Source organism: Hakea prostrata, chromosome 8 (genome assembly GCF_041222555.1).
Source record: "Hakea prostrata isolate BN-2017 chromosome 8, UWA_Hpros_2, whole genome shotgun sequence".
NCBI lineage: Eukaryota > Viridiplantae > Streptophyta > Magnoliopsida > Proteales > Proteaceae > Hakea > Hakea prostrata.
In genome coordinates this window covers 29,636,401-29,654,411 of record NC_142607.1, presented here as the reverse complement: position 1 = coordinate 29,654,411, position 18,011 = coordinate 29,636,401, and the positions used below count along the sequence as shown (strand labels likewise).

The window sequence follows — 18,011 nt, the reverse complement described above, 5'->3', positions numbered from 1 at the left end:
TTGAGTTGATGCTGGTGGTCGGTAATTTTCCGTCACTATTTGTCTACATGTTTTACTAGACATGAGGGGGAGATTGGTGACTCATTCTAAATTTACTCAAGATTTGTTGGGAGTATTATTTTTGAAGACCTTTTATCCTCATAAGATGGTATTCTATAGTGACACTTATCTACTTAGTTACCTTTTATCTACCTATTGGGTTTGTAATAACCTATACTACATTTTATTTACTTACTTGGTCTGTAAAAATCCATACGGTCATTTGTCTACCTACTTGGTCTACAGTAACCCATACTGCCTTTTACCTACCTACTTTGTTTGCAGTAACCTATATTGTCTTTTACCTTCCTATACTTTTACTTATTACCTTCTTGCGAAGAGCTTATATGCAAGTTTGGGCTACACATTTTATCTTCTTGTGTGGAGGTTCTTCCCTACTACTGCCATTATTTGGATGGTGCCCTTGATGTTATTGTTGCTAACTTGCTTCTAGTCTTATGGATATGGTTCGGCTTCACTACTGTCTGTTATTCTCGCTGTTGGATGGTTCGTTCAATGTGAAGATTGTTTACTTAAGTGTCTATTGAATATCCCCTGGGCGAATTACTTTTGGTGTCCATCGGCATCTATTATTCATACATATGCTCAAGTTTAATGAAGTTTCTTTGATTTGTCTTGTTATTCCAAGTTGGAGCCCTTGATATGCTACTCTAGTTTGAGGGGGAACGTTTAAATGTCACTTTCTATTTTAGATTAGGTTTCTATTTTTCGTTACTTTCTATTTTTCTTATTGTTTGGCTGACAAGTAATCTCCTTAGGATGGTATTCTTTTTAATAGAGTTTGGGAGATTCTATATGTAATTTTCCTTTTTGTTGTAACTCTATTTAGGAAACTTTCCTAAACTAAGGCATGATTTTACATGACAAATAAAGTACTAAGGAAGAACCAAAACATACATGAAAGCTCTCTCCATCTTCTCTTCTTCTATGTCTTCTTCAGTCTTTTTCTCTTCTCCTCCTTTTTGAATTTCAATTCAATCCCTAGGCTGATTACAGGAGTTGAAATTCTAACAAAAACTATTTTTTAAAATATTATATTATTTACTAGTTAAATTATTAACTAAATTTAATTAAAAAACTTAAACATCATCATAATAAACCACACCAATAATTGCATACATATTTTACTGATGTTCCACTATTTTTAAGTACAAAACAGAAAATAATTGGTATTTTTTCCAATTTATAAATAATTACAGAAAATATTAGTACATCTTAAAATATTATATAATAAAATAATTCAGGGAAATATAAATTCAACACTATTGCGGCTTAGATCTTGAGTGATGGTGTCTCACACATATTAGATTCAATGTCATGTTTCATGTATACATACTATTTCTTTTTCCCTAAAATACATGATATGAAACTTATTTTTATAACCAGAAAATTACCCCCCCCTCAAAAAAAAAAAAAAAAGGGCTAGTCTTTCCTTCAAAAAAAATAAAAATAAATAAACAAGATGTTCCTAGATCAAGCTCCTAAACTAAACATGTATTGATATTTTATTTTATTTTATTTATTTTTTTTTTGGGGGGGGGGGGGGGGGGGGGAAAAAAAAACATGTTTTAAGCCACAAGCGTCAAGAATAAAAAACTTGGGATGAATGCACATGCCTAACTTCAAGGTGTGTTTAATCTCCAGAGAATTAGCAAGGAAGATGTTTGGTGACAAAGGAATACTCTGATTTGAGGGGGAATGGGAATCCAGATGCAAAATCTGCGATACCTGCAGACCTCGTCAAACCCTGGGAGTTTATAGTGTAAAGTGGACTGAAATGAACTGAAATGGTTCGGTACAGTTGATACTGCCATATTTATTTTGCATGAAGAGTTTCTCTCATTTTTTGCCAGGGGATGAAATTTCAGCCCATTTCAACTGATATTTGAAGGGTGGTTATGACAGTGTTTCTTGGGCTAGAACAAGCAAACACAAATTGTGGAAAAATGGCAGGGATGATGTGATGTGCTGACCTTGCTGTGTGATAAGCCCCTAATCACCAAGGTGTACAAGAGAAAGAAGAAGAGGGACTACATGATGCAACCTACAGCTACTACAGGGGATACAACTGAGAAGAAGACAGCTGGTGACACTCAATTGGACAGCAGCCACTTGCTGCAGACAGAGGAGCAGAGGGGTTCATCCAGTGGGCATCATTTAATTGGCTGAGAGTGGAAGAATCGGTTATACGTAGGGAGTTTGTTAGGATTCTGAAAAAGTATGTAAGGAGGGAGGGGGGAGAGAGAAAGGGGAGGAGGAAGAAAGTGAGCAGCTGGAGGGCTTGCTGGGGAGAGGAGCACCTCTCTGGTTGGGGAAATGGTTATGCAAGGAGGCCATTGAATTGAAATAGGAGGAGAGGTCATAGTTTACTTGCTGTATTTCAATTCCAAGAATTAATTTCATCTAGTGATAGCTGTATGTATCCTTGATCAATGGTTATCAGTAACATCGAATGAACAGAGTAAATTCAGGTTGCTGTATTTGCTGTTTCTGTGTTAATGAATGAAACCTTGCATTGCTGTTAGTGAGGTTATTGGTAGGATTCAGGGCTGTGTAGATTGAGTCCTATCATTGTGCTTCAGTGAGGGAAGTGAGGATCAAGGTGACAAGTTGAATCCACAACCCCAACACAAGTTTTCCGTACTTAAAAAACTACCCAATTTTTAACCCCCTAGGATCCCAAGGCTGGGCTTCAAACATGAATCTCAGCAGAGTCTTGACTTCAAACACGAAACTAATCATCCTCAAAGGAACAAAACCCATGCTAATGCAGAGTTATTTGACATGAACTCTTTATCTGTCTGTGTTTTTCTCTCAAGGGGCTATAAATAGGAGTAAACAGCTTTGCATCTCAAATCGAAATAGGAAAGGAACTCCTTAAAGAAAAAGAACTTTAAAACCTTTTAGACCTTGGATTTTGACACTTAACATTTAACTAAGCCTCTAAATCATGGAGATTACCAGGCTGATAATTCAGTGCTGAAAAGAAAACTATGAAAGACCATTCTTCCCTTCACTTAGGTTGGCAGAATTAAGTCATTAACAGAATTGCCACTTTTTAACTGAAAACCAAAACTATTTAAAAAACCAACTGTCGAATATAGCTGACACTCGTCCTAATGCTTGGAAACAGCCTCTCGGTGCTGGATAGCAGACCTAAGTGCATTATTTTGGTGTTGGCCCTGCATTGGAGAGGCTCATAATGTATGCATCCTTGACCCCTGATGCAGCACAGCCTTGGACCAGAAGATGAACCCAATTAAATTATGGGTTCACTAGGAAATTTCATTATTTTAGGTTTATTTGTTGATTTTATATTCTTGTTTTATTGTAAAACTCCGTTTTTCTTTTGATTTAGTATTAGGGTTTTTTGGGTCAGGAGTTACTTTATTTATCTTTAAATACTAATATGATCATCATTATACTTTTATGGACTAAAAAGATGTGAAAGTAAAGCTAGTGTGTCATGTGTAACCATCTAACTCCCAGTGCCCCTCTTGCTTTCTTTTTCCCATCTTTTGCATCTTCTTTTCCCTCCTTCCCGTATTACAACTCTAATCTTTCTCTCTCAGGTTTCCCTTCTTCCCCCCTTGTCATCTCTATTCTATCCCACAAAACCCCAACTTTGCTAGGTGTCAATTTCTCGTCTCAAACCTACAGCCAGATGTCAGAATGGAGCAACCTTATTGTTGTATCGAAGTCCATCCTCAATTTTGCATACCATGTAACTTTATCTATTATATAAAGCTAGGAATAGGGGTGGCAATTTCTTGTAACTAGCCTATCTTCTGTAGGCCATTGTCATCAAGGTAGAAGATCTCACTCCCTATCTTCTATAACCATTGTCATCAAGGTAGAAGATCTCACTCTCGAGCGAGATCTCGCCACCTTGAAAAACCGAGGTCTTGACCATCTCGGCAAGATCTTGGTGATGTGTAATTTTTTTTTGCATCAACTCGATGGGTTTTAGGGTCCTAGTTGGGTTGAAATTGGGTATTAGTCTATTTAAGAACTTTTGAACACACTGGTAGCCTTGGATTTGTGAGAAAATAACCCTAAGTATGACTTCTAAGTCTGCCCATAGTGTGAAACTGAAATACTATAGAATTAGGGAATGCAAGGTTATACAACATGTAATATTGAACATTTAATGCATATAAATGAAAAGCAAGTGTTTCAAATAACTTAAATGTCATCAAAATTCCATCCATAAATGTATCACAATCTCGACTTTTGAGAATAGAATAATAAAATTATACAACCATTAGAAGTTCTATATAAGTCATTAACTCATGAGTTCATAAGACAAGCAGAGAATGATTGATCTTCCTTAATGTTGTAGATGTGCTAAAAGTAGTTGCAAGTGAAAATCGAGCTGAAATCCACAAAAATCTGGCCAAAGTTAAGAGTTCCAGCACGATATGGTGAGATCTTGAGCGAGACATTCCATTTCGCAGAACTCGATCTCTATCTCATCTCGGTTTATGAAAAACCCAAGATATCTTGCGAGATCTCCCACCATGATTGTCATTGCTCTTCCTTTTTATTGGTCTTCTCCTTTTCTTTCCCTCTTTTATTTGGGGGGGGGGGGGTGTTTCTTCCATGCACATTATATGGTATCTTCCCTTGGGGCTTTTATTAGGTGGAACATTTAGGATGAATTTCCTGTTAACCTTTGGATACTTTAGTATAATGTACCACCCTTGTTTTCATAAAATATCAACTGCACCAGTGTTGTTAACTAGAAAGTTAAAAAAATAAAAATAAAAAGGTGGCTAAAGATGTCCTAGGTGAATCAAAAGGAAATGTCCTTTCTTATAGAGAGATGTGGTGGTGGGATAGTGAGGTTCAAGCTGCCATTAGGAATAAAAAAGCTAGTTTTAAGACATGGCAAAGAACTAAGGATGTTGAGGATCTTCAAAGGTATAGGTTGGATAGAAATGAAGCTAAGAAAATTACGGGAAAAGCAAGGGAAAAGAAGTATGAAGAGTTGTACAATAAGTTGGGCACGAAGAAAGGGGGAAAATCCATTTATAAGATAGCTAAGATGAGGGATAGGAAGAGTAGAGACCTTGACCATGTTAGATGTATTAAAAATGGAGATGGTAAAGTTTTAGTTTGTGAGGAGGACATTAAGAAAAGATGGGAAACCTATTTCTCTAGTTTACTAAATGAGCATTCTTCAAGCACTTATGATTCGGACGATTACACCTTTCACCAAGGCACCAATGTGCGAACTTATATTCGTAGAATTTCAATGTCCGAAGTAAAAGAAGCTTTAAGGAGGATGAAACTCGGCAAGACAAAAGGTCCTGATGAAATCCCAATTGAAGTATGGAAGAGCTTAGGAACCCATGGACTAGTTTGGTTGACTAAGTTGTTTAATAAGATTATGAGCACAAGGAAAATGCCAGATGAATGGAGGAGAAGCATCGTGGTTCCAATTTACAAAAATAAAGGAGATATTCAAAGTTGTAATAACTATAGGGGCATTAAATTGATGAGCCATACAATGAAATTATGGGAGAGAATAATTGAAACCCGTTTGAGACACTTAACTACAGTTGCAGAGAACCAATTTGGGTTTATGCCGGGAAGATCTACAACAGAGGCTATTTACTTAATTAGGAGACTTATGGAAAGGTATAAAGAATGTAGGAAAGACCTTCATATGGTATTTATTGACCTTAAAAAAGTTTATGATAGAGTCCCTAGAGCGTTAATTTGGCAAGTACTAGAGAAAAGAAGTGTTGCAAGTAAATATGTAGATATAGTTAAGGATATGTATGATGGTTTGGTGACTAGTGTTAGAACAGTGGGGGGACAACGTAATGAATTCCTGATAACAATTGGGCTACATCAAGGGTCAACTTTAAGCCTATATCTATTTGCACTAGTAATGGATGAATTAACCAAAGACATTCAGGATGAGGTCCCCTGGTGTATGCTTTTTGCGGATGATATTGTGTTGATTGATGAGACCCAAGTGGGGATTAATACCAAATTAGAATCATGGAGAGTAGCTTTGGAATCAAAAGGCTTTAAACTTAGTAGATCGAAGACAGAATATCTAGTTTGTAACTTTAGTCATGATCGGGCAGATGATGAGGTGATGATACTTGACGATAAAGAGATTCCTCAGAGTGATTGTTTTAGGTACCTAGGTTTAATCATAAGTAAAAGAGGTGATTTAGAGGATGAGGTTTCCCAAAGAATTAAAATAGGGTGGATGAAGTGGAGAGGTGCGTCCGGGGTCTTATGTGATCGGCGTATTCCATTAAAGCTTAGAGGAAAATTTTATAGGACCGTTGTTCGACTAACTATGATGTACGGTGCAGAGTGTTGGGCTATTAAAAAGAATCATATAGATAAACTCAGTGTAGCAGAAATGAGGATGTTAAGATGAATGAATGGCAAAACTAGGATGGATAAGATAAGAAATGATCATATTAGAGTTGATCTGGGAGTTGTTCCCTTAAGTGATAAGCTTCGAGAAAGTCGTTTGAGGTGGCATGACCATGTTCAATAGAGACCTATAAATGCCCTTGTACAGAGAAGTGATATAATCCATATTGAAGAAACTAGAAGAGATAGGGGTAGACCTAAGATAACCTTAGGAGAAGTGGTGGGAAAGGATATGTATAGCTTAGGCCTTGTATCTAGCATGGCCTCGAACAGAACTGATTGGAGGGCAAGAATCCATGTAGCCGACCCCATTTAGTTGGGACAAGGCTTATTGTTGTTGTTATTGTTGTTGTTGTTGTTGTATCCTTTTGTCTGACAGTGTTATCCATACCCGCCTTCACCTCTTCTTCACAACAGTATTTTGAAATTAGGATTGACAAAGTTACAATGATGTAGAGCATGATTGAGCTAATTGTATCAAGAGCCTTGATTCAAGACCAGACAGGAAAACAGATTGAAATTTAAAAAACCACTTAAGGATGAAGTTTCCACCTGCAGAACAGATTGTGTTCGGATTTTTTCTTTCTTTAACAGCTTATACACAGCCACTGATCAGTGGATGCTTTGTCCTTCTACTTGATTCAACAAATTCTGGAAACGTTATCTTAAAGGAAAGTGAAAAGGTTTGGCTGCACTGAGCAATATTCGAGAGTTTCAGATCTGATCTCTGACATGACAGCTCCAGAAATGATCGTCAAATGACCCAAATTTATCCACACAATTCAATCACGAATGCTTGCTCAAGTCCAGGGGTCCCAACTCACTCAAGAGCTTAGTCGACTTTCAGTTCCACACCATTCCACATCATCCCAGATTGCCTGCACCTTTGGACATGGATGCTACCTGGCATATCCCTTCCTTCAGTCTTCACGTAGAAGATCTGCTTCACCCCTTTCTGCAACCTCGTTTCCAAACTCAATTCCACACGCGAAATCCCTCATGTTACTTCCATGGTCTCTGATGGTATCATGACCGACACTCTTCTAGCTGCTTGAGCAAATTGAAGTCTCTGAATTATTGTTCTGGACGACTAATAACTTCTGTTTCTTGGCCTAGTTGCACCTTCCATCTGTAATGTATTAAATGCAAGTTGCATGACAAGACAAATAACCCCCTCCTCTTGAATAAAAAAGAAAGAAAAAATTTGTGGGGTTTTCAGATCCTTGGAGCTGCATGTTCACGTTGTCTTCTTCCTTTATCTCTGTCTCCCTTTTCCTGTTAACTGCGTGCGCTTGGAGATTAATGGCCCAAGGAAAATCATGTTCAGTTAGAAGAAAGGGTTTGCAATAATATTTTGTTGGTTCTATTAGGATTAGGGTTAGGATTAGAGTAATGCTTTTGAGGTCAAGAGTCTAGAAATGGAGACTTCCTGTATTATGAGCTTTAGTTCCTTTCTTTAAAGGTAGTTTGGCCATATGGAGAAATATAAACAGATGACTTTATCACTAAACAGAAATTCACTAATGGAGTGGACCACATTGATATTGCTGTGAAAAAATGGGTACCAGTAGTTTCCTCAAACGAAGGGAGTATGCCAAATTAGAAAACGAGGTACCTGAAATCAACCCAAAAATTTATTACCCAAAGGAATTAAGGAAGTATAAAATATACAATGGGTATGTTATCACCTGGGAGTCGATAATGTGTCCAGTACTGCTTGTATGTGAACAATACTGTTAAAACAAGTTTGGAGGACACTTTCTTCATGCCCTATTGATGCTACTTTTTCTTCAATGCAATCATTATATAATTATTTAACTTGCAAGTCAGGAAAAAACTGTTTCATTCTGCTTCTGGTAACTTTTTCTTACTTTATAGGCTATCACCTTTCGAATTGAAGATTTTGACGACCTATCAGTTCCTCTTCCAGCTGTTGTTCAGGTACACAAGAAATCACTCTTTACCTCACCTTCTTCAATCTATTTAGAATCACTATATTGTTGGTTTTTTACTTGTACTCTTTTTTCCAAAGGTTTATAATAATAAGTTGACAACCAACGTATCTTACTGCATCTCTGTGTCTCTTTCTCTCTGTCTCTACATGATAGACCAGCTCAATGGTCAAGAATTGATTCAGGGTCTTTAGACCATTTTCTTTTCTGGTCCAGCCAATCAAAACATAAATCTCTATTTCAATTTTGGGGTGATGAGTGGAACAACACATGCAGCAATTTCAATAGAAGTTGGAAAAGAGGCTTGCTGAATTGTCTGTTCTGGTAGTCTAAAAAAAAATGAGGGGAAGGAAAAAAGGAAAAAAAAATAGAGTGAGAGAGGAGGAAACGATGGGGAAGAGAGGGGAAAAAAATCTGTATATATTATTTTATTATTATTATTATTTTTTTTTTGGGGGGGGGGGGGTTAGTGAGGAAGTGTTCTGATTTTCAAAAGGAGGAAGACTGACAGCTGCTAAAGAGACAGAAAGAAAAATTAGATCAAACTGGGGGAGAGTGTATAAAGAGAGCGAAATTGATGATGGTAGAGAAAGGAGTGAATAATACACAAAATCTTGAAATCTCTTTCATTATATTCCATCCAATAAAGAGAAGGATACATTTGTTGATGCAGATCCAAAGTTTCCCATCTGAAGGAAGCATTTGCCTAGATAAAGCCCAGGACTTTGCTGCCAAGCAGCTTGGGCTGCTGCCCAACTTTTTATTTCATTTATTTTAGTTTTTTCTAAGTCAGTTTTAATAAAAGCTGTTAGGTCTTTATTATTCGGTTTTATTTATAATATAAGGGACTCCATTATTTAGGGTAGCTGTTTTAAGTCATTGGGACAAGTTTCCCTATATGTTAGCTGTTAGTCAAGTCCTGTTTTAAGTAGAAGTCTGTTTCCTAGTTCAGTTCATAGTTTGTTTCTCTGCTAACTGTATTTAGGACTTACAAGTTCTCATTGTACTCAACATGCCTAGAGCCTATATATATCCCACGAGGGAGGATACAGTTAGAGCTAATAATTGACCTATTGCTTTGCAAACCTTTGAGCATGGAGACCTTGCGTGGAGGTCATTTTTTTATGGAGACCAAAACCACTCTACTACCCTGGTTGTTAAAGCTCCAGGCAGGAGAACTAAATGCTTAGGGATTGAGACCTTAATTCCTTTTGGAGACTTGAATCACTCTAAAGGCTCTAAACACATTTGGCCCATTTCCTTCAATGTTTAGGTGAGGAGGACCGATCCCCATCCTCCTCTTTTCTCCATTAATTTTTATTTTCATTTTTTGAGACCTCCCATTCAAAAGGATCCATGTACACGCATACAACACTGGAATCCTCTCAAATTCAACCCACAGCACCCTCATGTCATAATCTATATCTGATCTACCTTGCTGGTCTATTCTCCATTTACCTCCATAAATGCCTCAACCTGCAACTTGTTTTATTTTCAGATCCTACCGTCGAAACCTACCTCTTATTGGGGAAACCAGCACCATCATAGCCCCTACACTCGATCCAAATCCTGTGCCCTAACCTCCTGTGAAAACCCCATGGACTTTGAATTCCTAGTCTCATTCAACTGACCCCTAAATTTTAGGAAGTATCCGAACACCGTCAAACTTCAATCCTTCATTGGGATTTCTGTAACATTACCTAAAGCCATAAATCAATCTGATTTATAAAACCCTAGAGCCAGCCCCTCCCTTTAATTTTTTGATTCCCCCAAGACCCCTTATTTTTAACCTAAATGCTACCCAATCTGGTACAAAACATATATGCTTTATGCTTACCCCCTCACTTGATACAAGTTACCTTCTCATCCTACCATCCTAAAACCCTAAATAGGATCCCCTGCTAGCTGGTTCCTAGTTGATCCTATTCAATAAAGGGCTACGTCATATTCTATCTTGGGGCTAGTTCTGAATTCAATTTTGGTAACTGGTCCTTAATGTAGCCTTGAAGTTCAGAATCCAATCAAGGCCCAAAACCAAATGCTGACCTAAAACATGGTCAGAAAAAGGTGGGGTTTGAATCTTTCTGCTTGTTGAATTCAAGGAGGCTGGGTGGGTTTATTTTGAGATTCTTTAGGGTTTTCTAGGATATGGTGGGTGATTTGCTGCATGGGGAGGGGGGAAGGAGGTGGCAGTGGTCATTGGCAGGGGGAGGGGGTGTGGTGGTTTCCAGCGGTGGTGGACGGTTTCCAGCAAGATGTAGGAAGAATACCTAAGAGTTGGATAGGAGATGGATGGGGGTCATTTTGGTCATTACACCTCATTAAGGGCTGAATTGTCAATCATTACACCTAACTAACAGGATCATTGTTAAAACTAAGAGTGGGTAACAAGTAATATTTGCTTTTGATGAAAGTGGGTTACCAATAATATTTCCCACTTAAGGGGGGAGAATGGAGTTCCACCCCCTTAAGGTGGGTGCCAGTAAAATCCTCTTAGGAATTTTAGGGCTGGATAAGTAAGGATTACTATAACTGCTGCAACTTTGGATTGAAACTGTAAATAATAGATAATAGAGAAGAGAAAAGAATAGAAGAAGATGAAGGCTGCAACTCCGGAGTTCAACTATATGAGTTGAACTCTCCAATATTGTTCAATAGATATAGAATGGGAACCAAAACATGGTTTGTAAGGAAACAAAACATGGGCAAAAACAAGATCTTCAAAAAGCCCACATGGTGTCCCTAAGGGGATCCCAATATTGTGCCTAGTGGTAATTTGGGAAGTGGGACGACTCTTGGGATCTTGATTCATTATTTTTAGTCCCCCTGTAGTTGGAGCATAGATGTTAATCATGCTCAACTTATTACAAATATATTCAATCCTCCCACTCCCCAAAGCCTTAGTGAAGACATCTGCAAGTTGTTCTCCAGTGTGAACATGTTGAAGAGAAATGAGCCATAGGTGCAGCTTCACAGAAACAAAGTAACAATCAACTCTAATGTGTTTCGTTCTCTCATGACACGCAGGATTGAAGGCAATGTAGACAGCTGCTTGATTATCACACCATAACCACATTGGAACAATTCCATCAAAACCAAGCTCAGTTAAGAGCTGTTTTAGCCATATGAGCCCACAAGTAATATGAGCCATTGCTTGATACTTAGATTCAGCACTTGATCAAACCACAATTATCCGTTCATTGTTCTTCTAAGAGACAAGATTTCCACCAACAAAGGCACACTAACCTAGGATAGGCCTCCTATCATCCGGAGATCCAGCCAACTCACTGTTTGGGCCATCCTTCATTCAAAAGCTTAAAATATTTGGTAGTCTTTTTAGAAAATTTTCTTTTTTACGTGGTGAGTCTTGTCAATTTGGGAAACTTCATTGCATAAATTATTTCCTCAGTTCAACAAATAGTCTGATCAACCCTTTTCTCTAGTTCATTATGATGTTTGGGGACCCTGTCTTATTATATTTATGTCTATTTAGGTTTTTAGTATTTTGTTATCTTTGTGGTTGATTATTCAAGAGACACCTAGAATGCAGAATTGCTCTAAGTTGTTTAACATTTTTTTGCTTTCATTGCTGAAATCTATACTCAATTTGGAAGAGGGAAGACGAGGGTATAGTTCTGTGAACAGTACCTTGAGAGAAATGGAAGGGGGAATGGAGGGAGGGAGAGAGAGGGGGCAGAATGGACCTTAGAAGATCTTTGGGTTTCGTTAATTTCATTTTGTTCTTTGCTTCTTTGAGATGATAAACTACTAGTTTTAAACAGATAGAACTCTTTAAGTATTTACCCATCATTGACAACCATCAGACATGACTGTTTCTTGAATATCAGCCCTCCTAACACCATTTATTATGATTGGAGACAAAAAGGCATAATATTCTATTTAAGAGATTCAAGGGCTCTTGTCAGTGACCTGCATTCTGATTAATTCATGAGGTAATATCTTCCATGAATTATTACCACAGGTACCAAATCTCCCTTGATAAAATATATACATCAGAGCACCCTTATGTGTTATGTCCATTACTTTGTTACATTTAAACCTTAAAAAAATGACAGGGTAAGACATTCTTGAGTTTTCTTGCATTTAGAGTTCCTTTTACACTGCATTTGCTTTACATGATTCTTCGGAATCATGGTTCTCCAGTTAAAAATCTTTTGGTATTCAAAAATCTGATACTTTAACAAATCAGCCTGATTCTCTTTTTATATATGATCTGTGAAAAATCATGACTCTCTGACGAGTTCAGCTATGAGTGGTCTCCAAAGAATCACATTTTATCCCAACTGAAAAGGGAAAATCAAAAACAAATAATTAGAAAATATATATTTAAAAATATTGACTTTGATAAAAATAATTTAAGAATCAAACTTAGAAAATCAACTTAAAAACCAACATTAGAAAAAAAAAATGACAAATTATTAAATTGGAAAAAAAAAATTTATGAACCAAAACTAGAAAACAAATAATTTTTTTTGGAATAATACAAGTAGAAAAGAAAAAAATATGTAAATACTTAGAAAAATAAGTTAGAACTCCATAAAATTTAAAGTAAACGTATTGAAATTGGAGTAATAGATTATAAATAATGAAATTAGAAAATTTATTTTAAGACAAAAATTGGAAAATTAAATTTAAAATATTGAAATTGGAATTAAAAAGACCAAAATTGGGAAATAGATGAAAAACAATTAGGAAAATAAATAAAAACCAATTTGGAAAAATAAATTTGTGAGCTACTTCTTTTTGTGAAACCTTTTTCAAATCCTATTGTGGTCATCCTCAAAAGAATCACTTGACAAAATTAAGGTAATCAAACAGTTTTCAGGAAGAATCACATGACAAAATTGGAGTAACCAAACAGTTCTGACTTTATTCGTTCTTTGAATCATGTTCTTAAAAAGCAATGTTCTTTAGGGTTACAGAAAACCAAACACAATGTTAATGTTTCAGTGAAGGAGAGAGATTGGTATTCTAATAGTCAGGATCAATCAGTGTAATCCCTCAAGGTTTTGCTACTGTATATAAGCCACTTGGTTCCTAGATCTTGTCAAAATTTGAGTCTTTCTGGGAAACTATAGGAAAAAGAATAATTCATCTTATATTTTAGGAATTCTTACTTTTCCCATCTCCACAGGCAAGAGAGAAAGAATGTCAACTATTTTCACCTTGTCAGTTTGTCTTCAAGTATATTCCAAAATTTTCTCCCAAAGTCCAGACCATTGGGGATTCCATGTAGCAGTATTAGAGCCGTTTCTGAACCATGGACTGCAAAAAGCTTTTCTTGACAGGGAAAGGATTAGTTTGAATCTTATATTTGTGGCATTCTCTTTACTTGCAGGTAGATAAAAGTGATGGTGATTGATTCTTTTGATCTCTGGTCCTTAATTTTGCGGTGATTCTTGAGGCATTGGACCTGTAAGGCTGTAACCCCCATTATTGGGAACCACTTTTTATGTTTAGCTTCATTGCAGTATTCAATATCACTCATTTCCTCTCATTATTATTTCTTTTTTGGTAAACACCTTTCCACATTATATAGTTAAATGTTTTATGCCAAGAACAGTAAAACAAAATTAACTAAAATGGGAAACAGAGACTATTGCTTCCAAGCTGGAGTGGGTGCTGGTGAAAGTATTGGGATAAGATGATGTTGGGACTGAATTACAAAATTTAAAAGTCGGTGGGAAATGAACAAAAAGTTCGGCTTATATAGTTCTGTCCTCCTGCTACATGTTTTCTTATTCTTCGAGGTAGTATCTGTAGGCTTATATGCTTCACTTTGATAGCAATTCAATTGTAATAATCATATAATTTTCATTGGAGGTAAGCCCTGTGAACAGTTTAACTTGTGGTTCTACTTCTTTTTATCTCCATGTAGGAGGTTTCCATTCATTGATTGTCTGATTGAAATTGTCTTATTTAAGTTCAACTGCCTACTTATCAAAGTTGAGTTACTGGAAAATTTGTAATATTTCGATGCTATTTGTACACTACGATGAAGTTTACTTAATTACGAATTATGGCTCTCTCTGTCTGTGGTAGTTTATGTTAAGGCAATTGGCTATTATGCCTAGGGTAGCTTTTTTCTTATCCATTTATATCTTTGGAATGAAGAGTCACTTTTTTTGTTGGAACTGCAGGAATATGTAGACCACTCGTCTTTGTTATTCAAATTTTATGTCTTGGGCGAGAAGGTTTTTCATGCTGTCAAGAACTCTACGCCAAATGCAGATATCTTATTTTCTTCATATGAGAAAAATGGACTCAAACCTATTATGTTTGACAGGTACGTCTCTCTCCATTATCATCCTCTGCCCACCCACCGACCCCTCCACAGCTTGGGTTGGGGCTGTTCAATCTGTTCTCAGGTTTCAGTTTACCTTATGTGGCCATCATTCCTTCTGCAGCCTAAAATCTCTACCCACTGCTGAAGTAGACAAGCAACACAGAGATCAGGTCACCTCCAAGACCAATAAACATGATATTGATCTGGGATTGGTGACAGATGCTGCAAATTGGCTAAAGAAAACACTGGATCTTACTATCTTCGGTTTTGACGTTGTTGTAAGTGACCTTTCTAATTTTCAACAGATTGTTATAAACCTGTGATCCTCTTCAGGGCCTGCGGTGGCAGGAGCCTCATACATGAGTAGGCCTCCTTTTTTCTTTTGTTATAGGCCTAGAGTTTAGCGTGTTGTAATGAATCTTACTATCTGCAAAGATGTATTATAATACATATATGGGTGAACTGGAGGAGAGTCTTTGGACCTTTGTATGAAATCGAGTCCACATTACAAATGCTAGCAGACTATGTGCAGTGTACAAACACTAATATCTCTATATATGCTCCACGTTGAACACGGGACTAGGGCTTGTTGCTTCAGTGTGGCCTACAGCATCTATGAATGTAACCAAGACTCAAAAGTGATTGCTAAAATCCCACTCGCCCATGTACACAATAATAAAACTATCTTACTTTCTTTTCTCCTCGTGTATTTCTTTTGATATTGTACTTTTGTTTCCCCACTGCTGATGCACATAATTATTTTACTTTTCCCATTTAGATCCAAGAAGGCAGTGGAGACCATGTTATTGTGGATGTGAACTACCTACCTTCATTCAAGGAACTGCCGAATGACGTTGCCATACCTGCCTTTTGGGATGCTGTCAAAGCCTCATATGTAGCAAGGAGGACAAGCTAGCCGAAGATCCGTTCTCCTGATGACACTTCCTACAGGTTGGCTTTTTGCGGAAGATTATTGGATTAGAAAGGATGAATGGCACCCCCACCATAGGTCAACTGATGCTGGGTCATTTGAACAATTCATCAGTGGCATCATGCATGTTCTGGCTGGTTGTTCAACTGGTTCAAGCCCCTGGCCCTTGAGTGGTACTTGTCATAAAATGATATTTGTTTTAACAGTTTGGCTGCTGTTGTGCTTTATTAACTTGGGAGGGACTACAGACACTGTTTGACTATTTCAGTTGACCAGTTTCACTAAGGAATTAAGGATTAGAAATACATTTTTCCTTTAATGGCTTGGTTTTCCTAACAAATTCAATAAGCTAAGTGTTACTTTTACGAATATAAAAGCTCATGTCGCCTAGTTTTCAGGAACATGGCCTGAGTTGTTTTTTTCATCCTGCAATTTTTGGCTTTTGAGGGCTCCACAGGAACCACAGGTGATGATACAGCGAACAGTGCTACAGGTTAGCTTTTGTGCTACTAGGAAAATGAGTTATCTATTTAGTGGTTAGATAGACATGTTGCTTGAACCATAGAAGATAAGCAGTAGCATTGGAGGTCTAACTTGACTAGCACACCTCAATTTTCTTCGTAGTATGGCTCCATGAAATTTTCTTCTGATTTAGAACATCAGTCTGTTTCTTCATTGTTTGGTATGATGGGATTAATATTGTCAGTAGGATCTGATGTGATTTGTTCCATATTGATACTGTCCTATGTTTACAAAATTAGTAGCTGTTGCTCCATTTGCTAGTACTCTCTATCTTCATTGTCAGAACTAGAGCACCCCCAATCCCTTACTGGATTGTGTTAAGAGGCCACAGAAGTCCTTTGTAACTATGGAAAATTGGCAAATTTAAAGATGGATTACACAAGTCATTAGTTTTGGATGAAAAATAGGTAGTTTCAGCAACATGTCCGTCTTCTTCATTTTCTTCCTTTGTGTTTATATAGTGTGTCCGGTGATTTCATATGCAACTGGTCTCAGGTAACCCATTCACATTTTTGACCTGGGGAATTTAACTCGTCTCTATAGGAGGAAATTCATATTCTGTCCCACATTGTTACTCTAAACGTCCAACAGTCATTTGCATCATGGATCAGCTAACCTTGCTTCTAATGGGGTATCTGCTTGTCCCATTATTCCTCTCTCACGGGTGAGCTCACGCACACCATGCTCAAAAGTGGGATTTCTTCTTCCCCTTATCCTAATGTGTGGTGGAGGTGTAAGAGTGAAAAAAAAATCCTCTTTTTGCTAGCAGGGGTAGAGGATTTTGGGATACTTCCCCCACCCCCAACCCAAAATGTAACAACATATCCTGATGGCTGATGATGACCAAATGGGTTGTTAGGGATCCTATAGCTAGCTCGAAGACAATTACCTACTCTCTTTTTTGTTATTCTAATTTTGACGAAGTAACCATTGTTTAGACCCCCACCCCATGGATGATACACTAGTTTTGTTTGCAGATGATGTATTCATTTTTTGCAGGGCTCAACTTTGCAACACTCGAAGCTGCTCTAGATTGATGTTAAGATTTGTTGGGAAAAGAAATCAATTACCAGAAAGTCGCAAGGTTGCCCTTCGTTCAGTAGAAATGTGGTGCAAGATGTGCAGCACACTTATGCACGCAACTGAATATTGTTGGGAATTAAATCCTTCCCATGTGTGTGTGAATTAAAGACAAATATATGAAGCCTTGTCATATGAAACAAATAAAAAAATGACATGTAATCAAACAAACAACGACATAAACACTATAATATATTTTGTGTAAAATTCTCCAAAAAAAAAAGGTAAAAACCACAGGGCTTCTTTTTCACTATATGGTAAATAATAGCTTTACAAGTAATACTTCTTTTCAAGCTTTCTACTAAATCTTGAAGATAATACAACCATCAAAGAGAGAACAAAACACTTAGAGAAAATCAACAAGAAAACAACCAAAATGGTCGGAAAGTTCAAAATAAAATACTCAAAAGCTTAGATATTACCGAACATAAGAGATTGCAAGAAAAAAAAAACTTCTAGAATAAGTAACAAAGAAAAGAGAATGCTTGCAGAAATATTTTTCTGCTCTTTTTCTTTAGGAGTTCAAACTATTTTTCATATAAGTACTCAAACTTTTTTTTTTTTTTTTTTTTTTTTTTTGAACACATACTTCCCCATGTGAGAATTTTACTTCTCCCTTTCACTTTACAAGAAAGTAGGTTTTTCACCCAATAAATGCCACTTCACGTAGCTGGACTTAAAGTGGGACAAACCCAACAAAATTCCCCTTCACACACATGAGGAAGGCTCTCCAATATTGAAAACGCATGTGCTA

At 37.0% G+C, this 18,011-nt stretch overlaps 1 protein-coding gene across 3 annotated transcripts in view; it reads left to right on the top strand.

The window, feature by feature from the left end:
* ITPK4 (inositol 1,3,4-trisphosphate 5/6-kinase 4) overlaps positions 1–16,973 on the top strand; it is a 93,771-nt gene extending 76,798 nt beyond the window's left edge. The window contains exons 11-14 of one of the 3 annotated variants that reach the window (XM_089167438.1): positions 8,344–8,406; positions 14,579–14,724; positions 14,846–15,002; positions 15,503–16,973. In XM_089167438.1, the coding sequence (XP_089023564.1) occupies positions 8,344–8,406; positions 14,579–14,724; positions 14,846–15,002; positions 15,503–15,640 (504 nt within the window). In that variant the 3' untranslated portion in view covers positions 15,641–16,973. The remainder of the gene's footprint in view (positions 1–8,343; positions 8,407–14,578; positions 14,725–14,845; positions 15,003–15,502) is intronic. The other 2 variants (XM_089167436.1, XM_089167437.1) reach the window with 2 other exon arrangements.
* Positions 16,974–18,011: the final 1,038 nt, after the last annotated feature.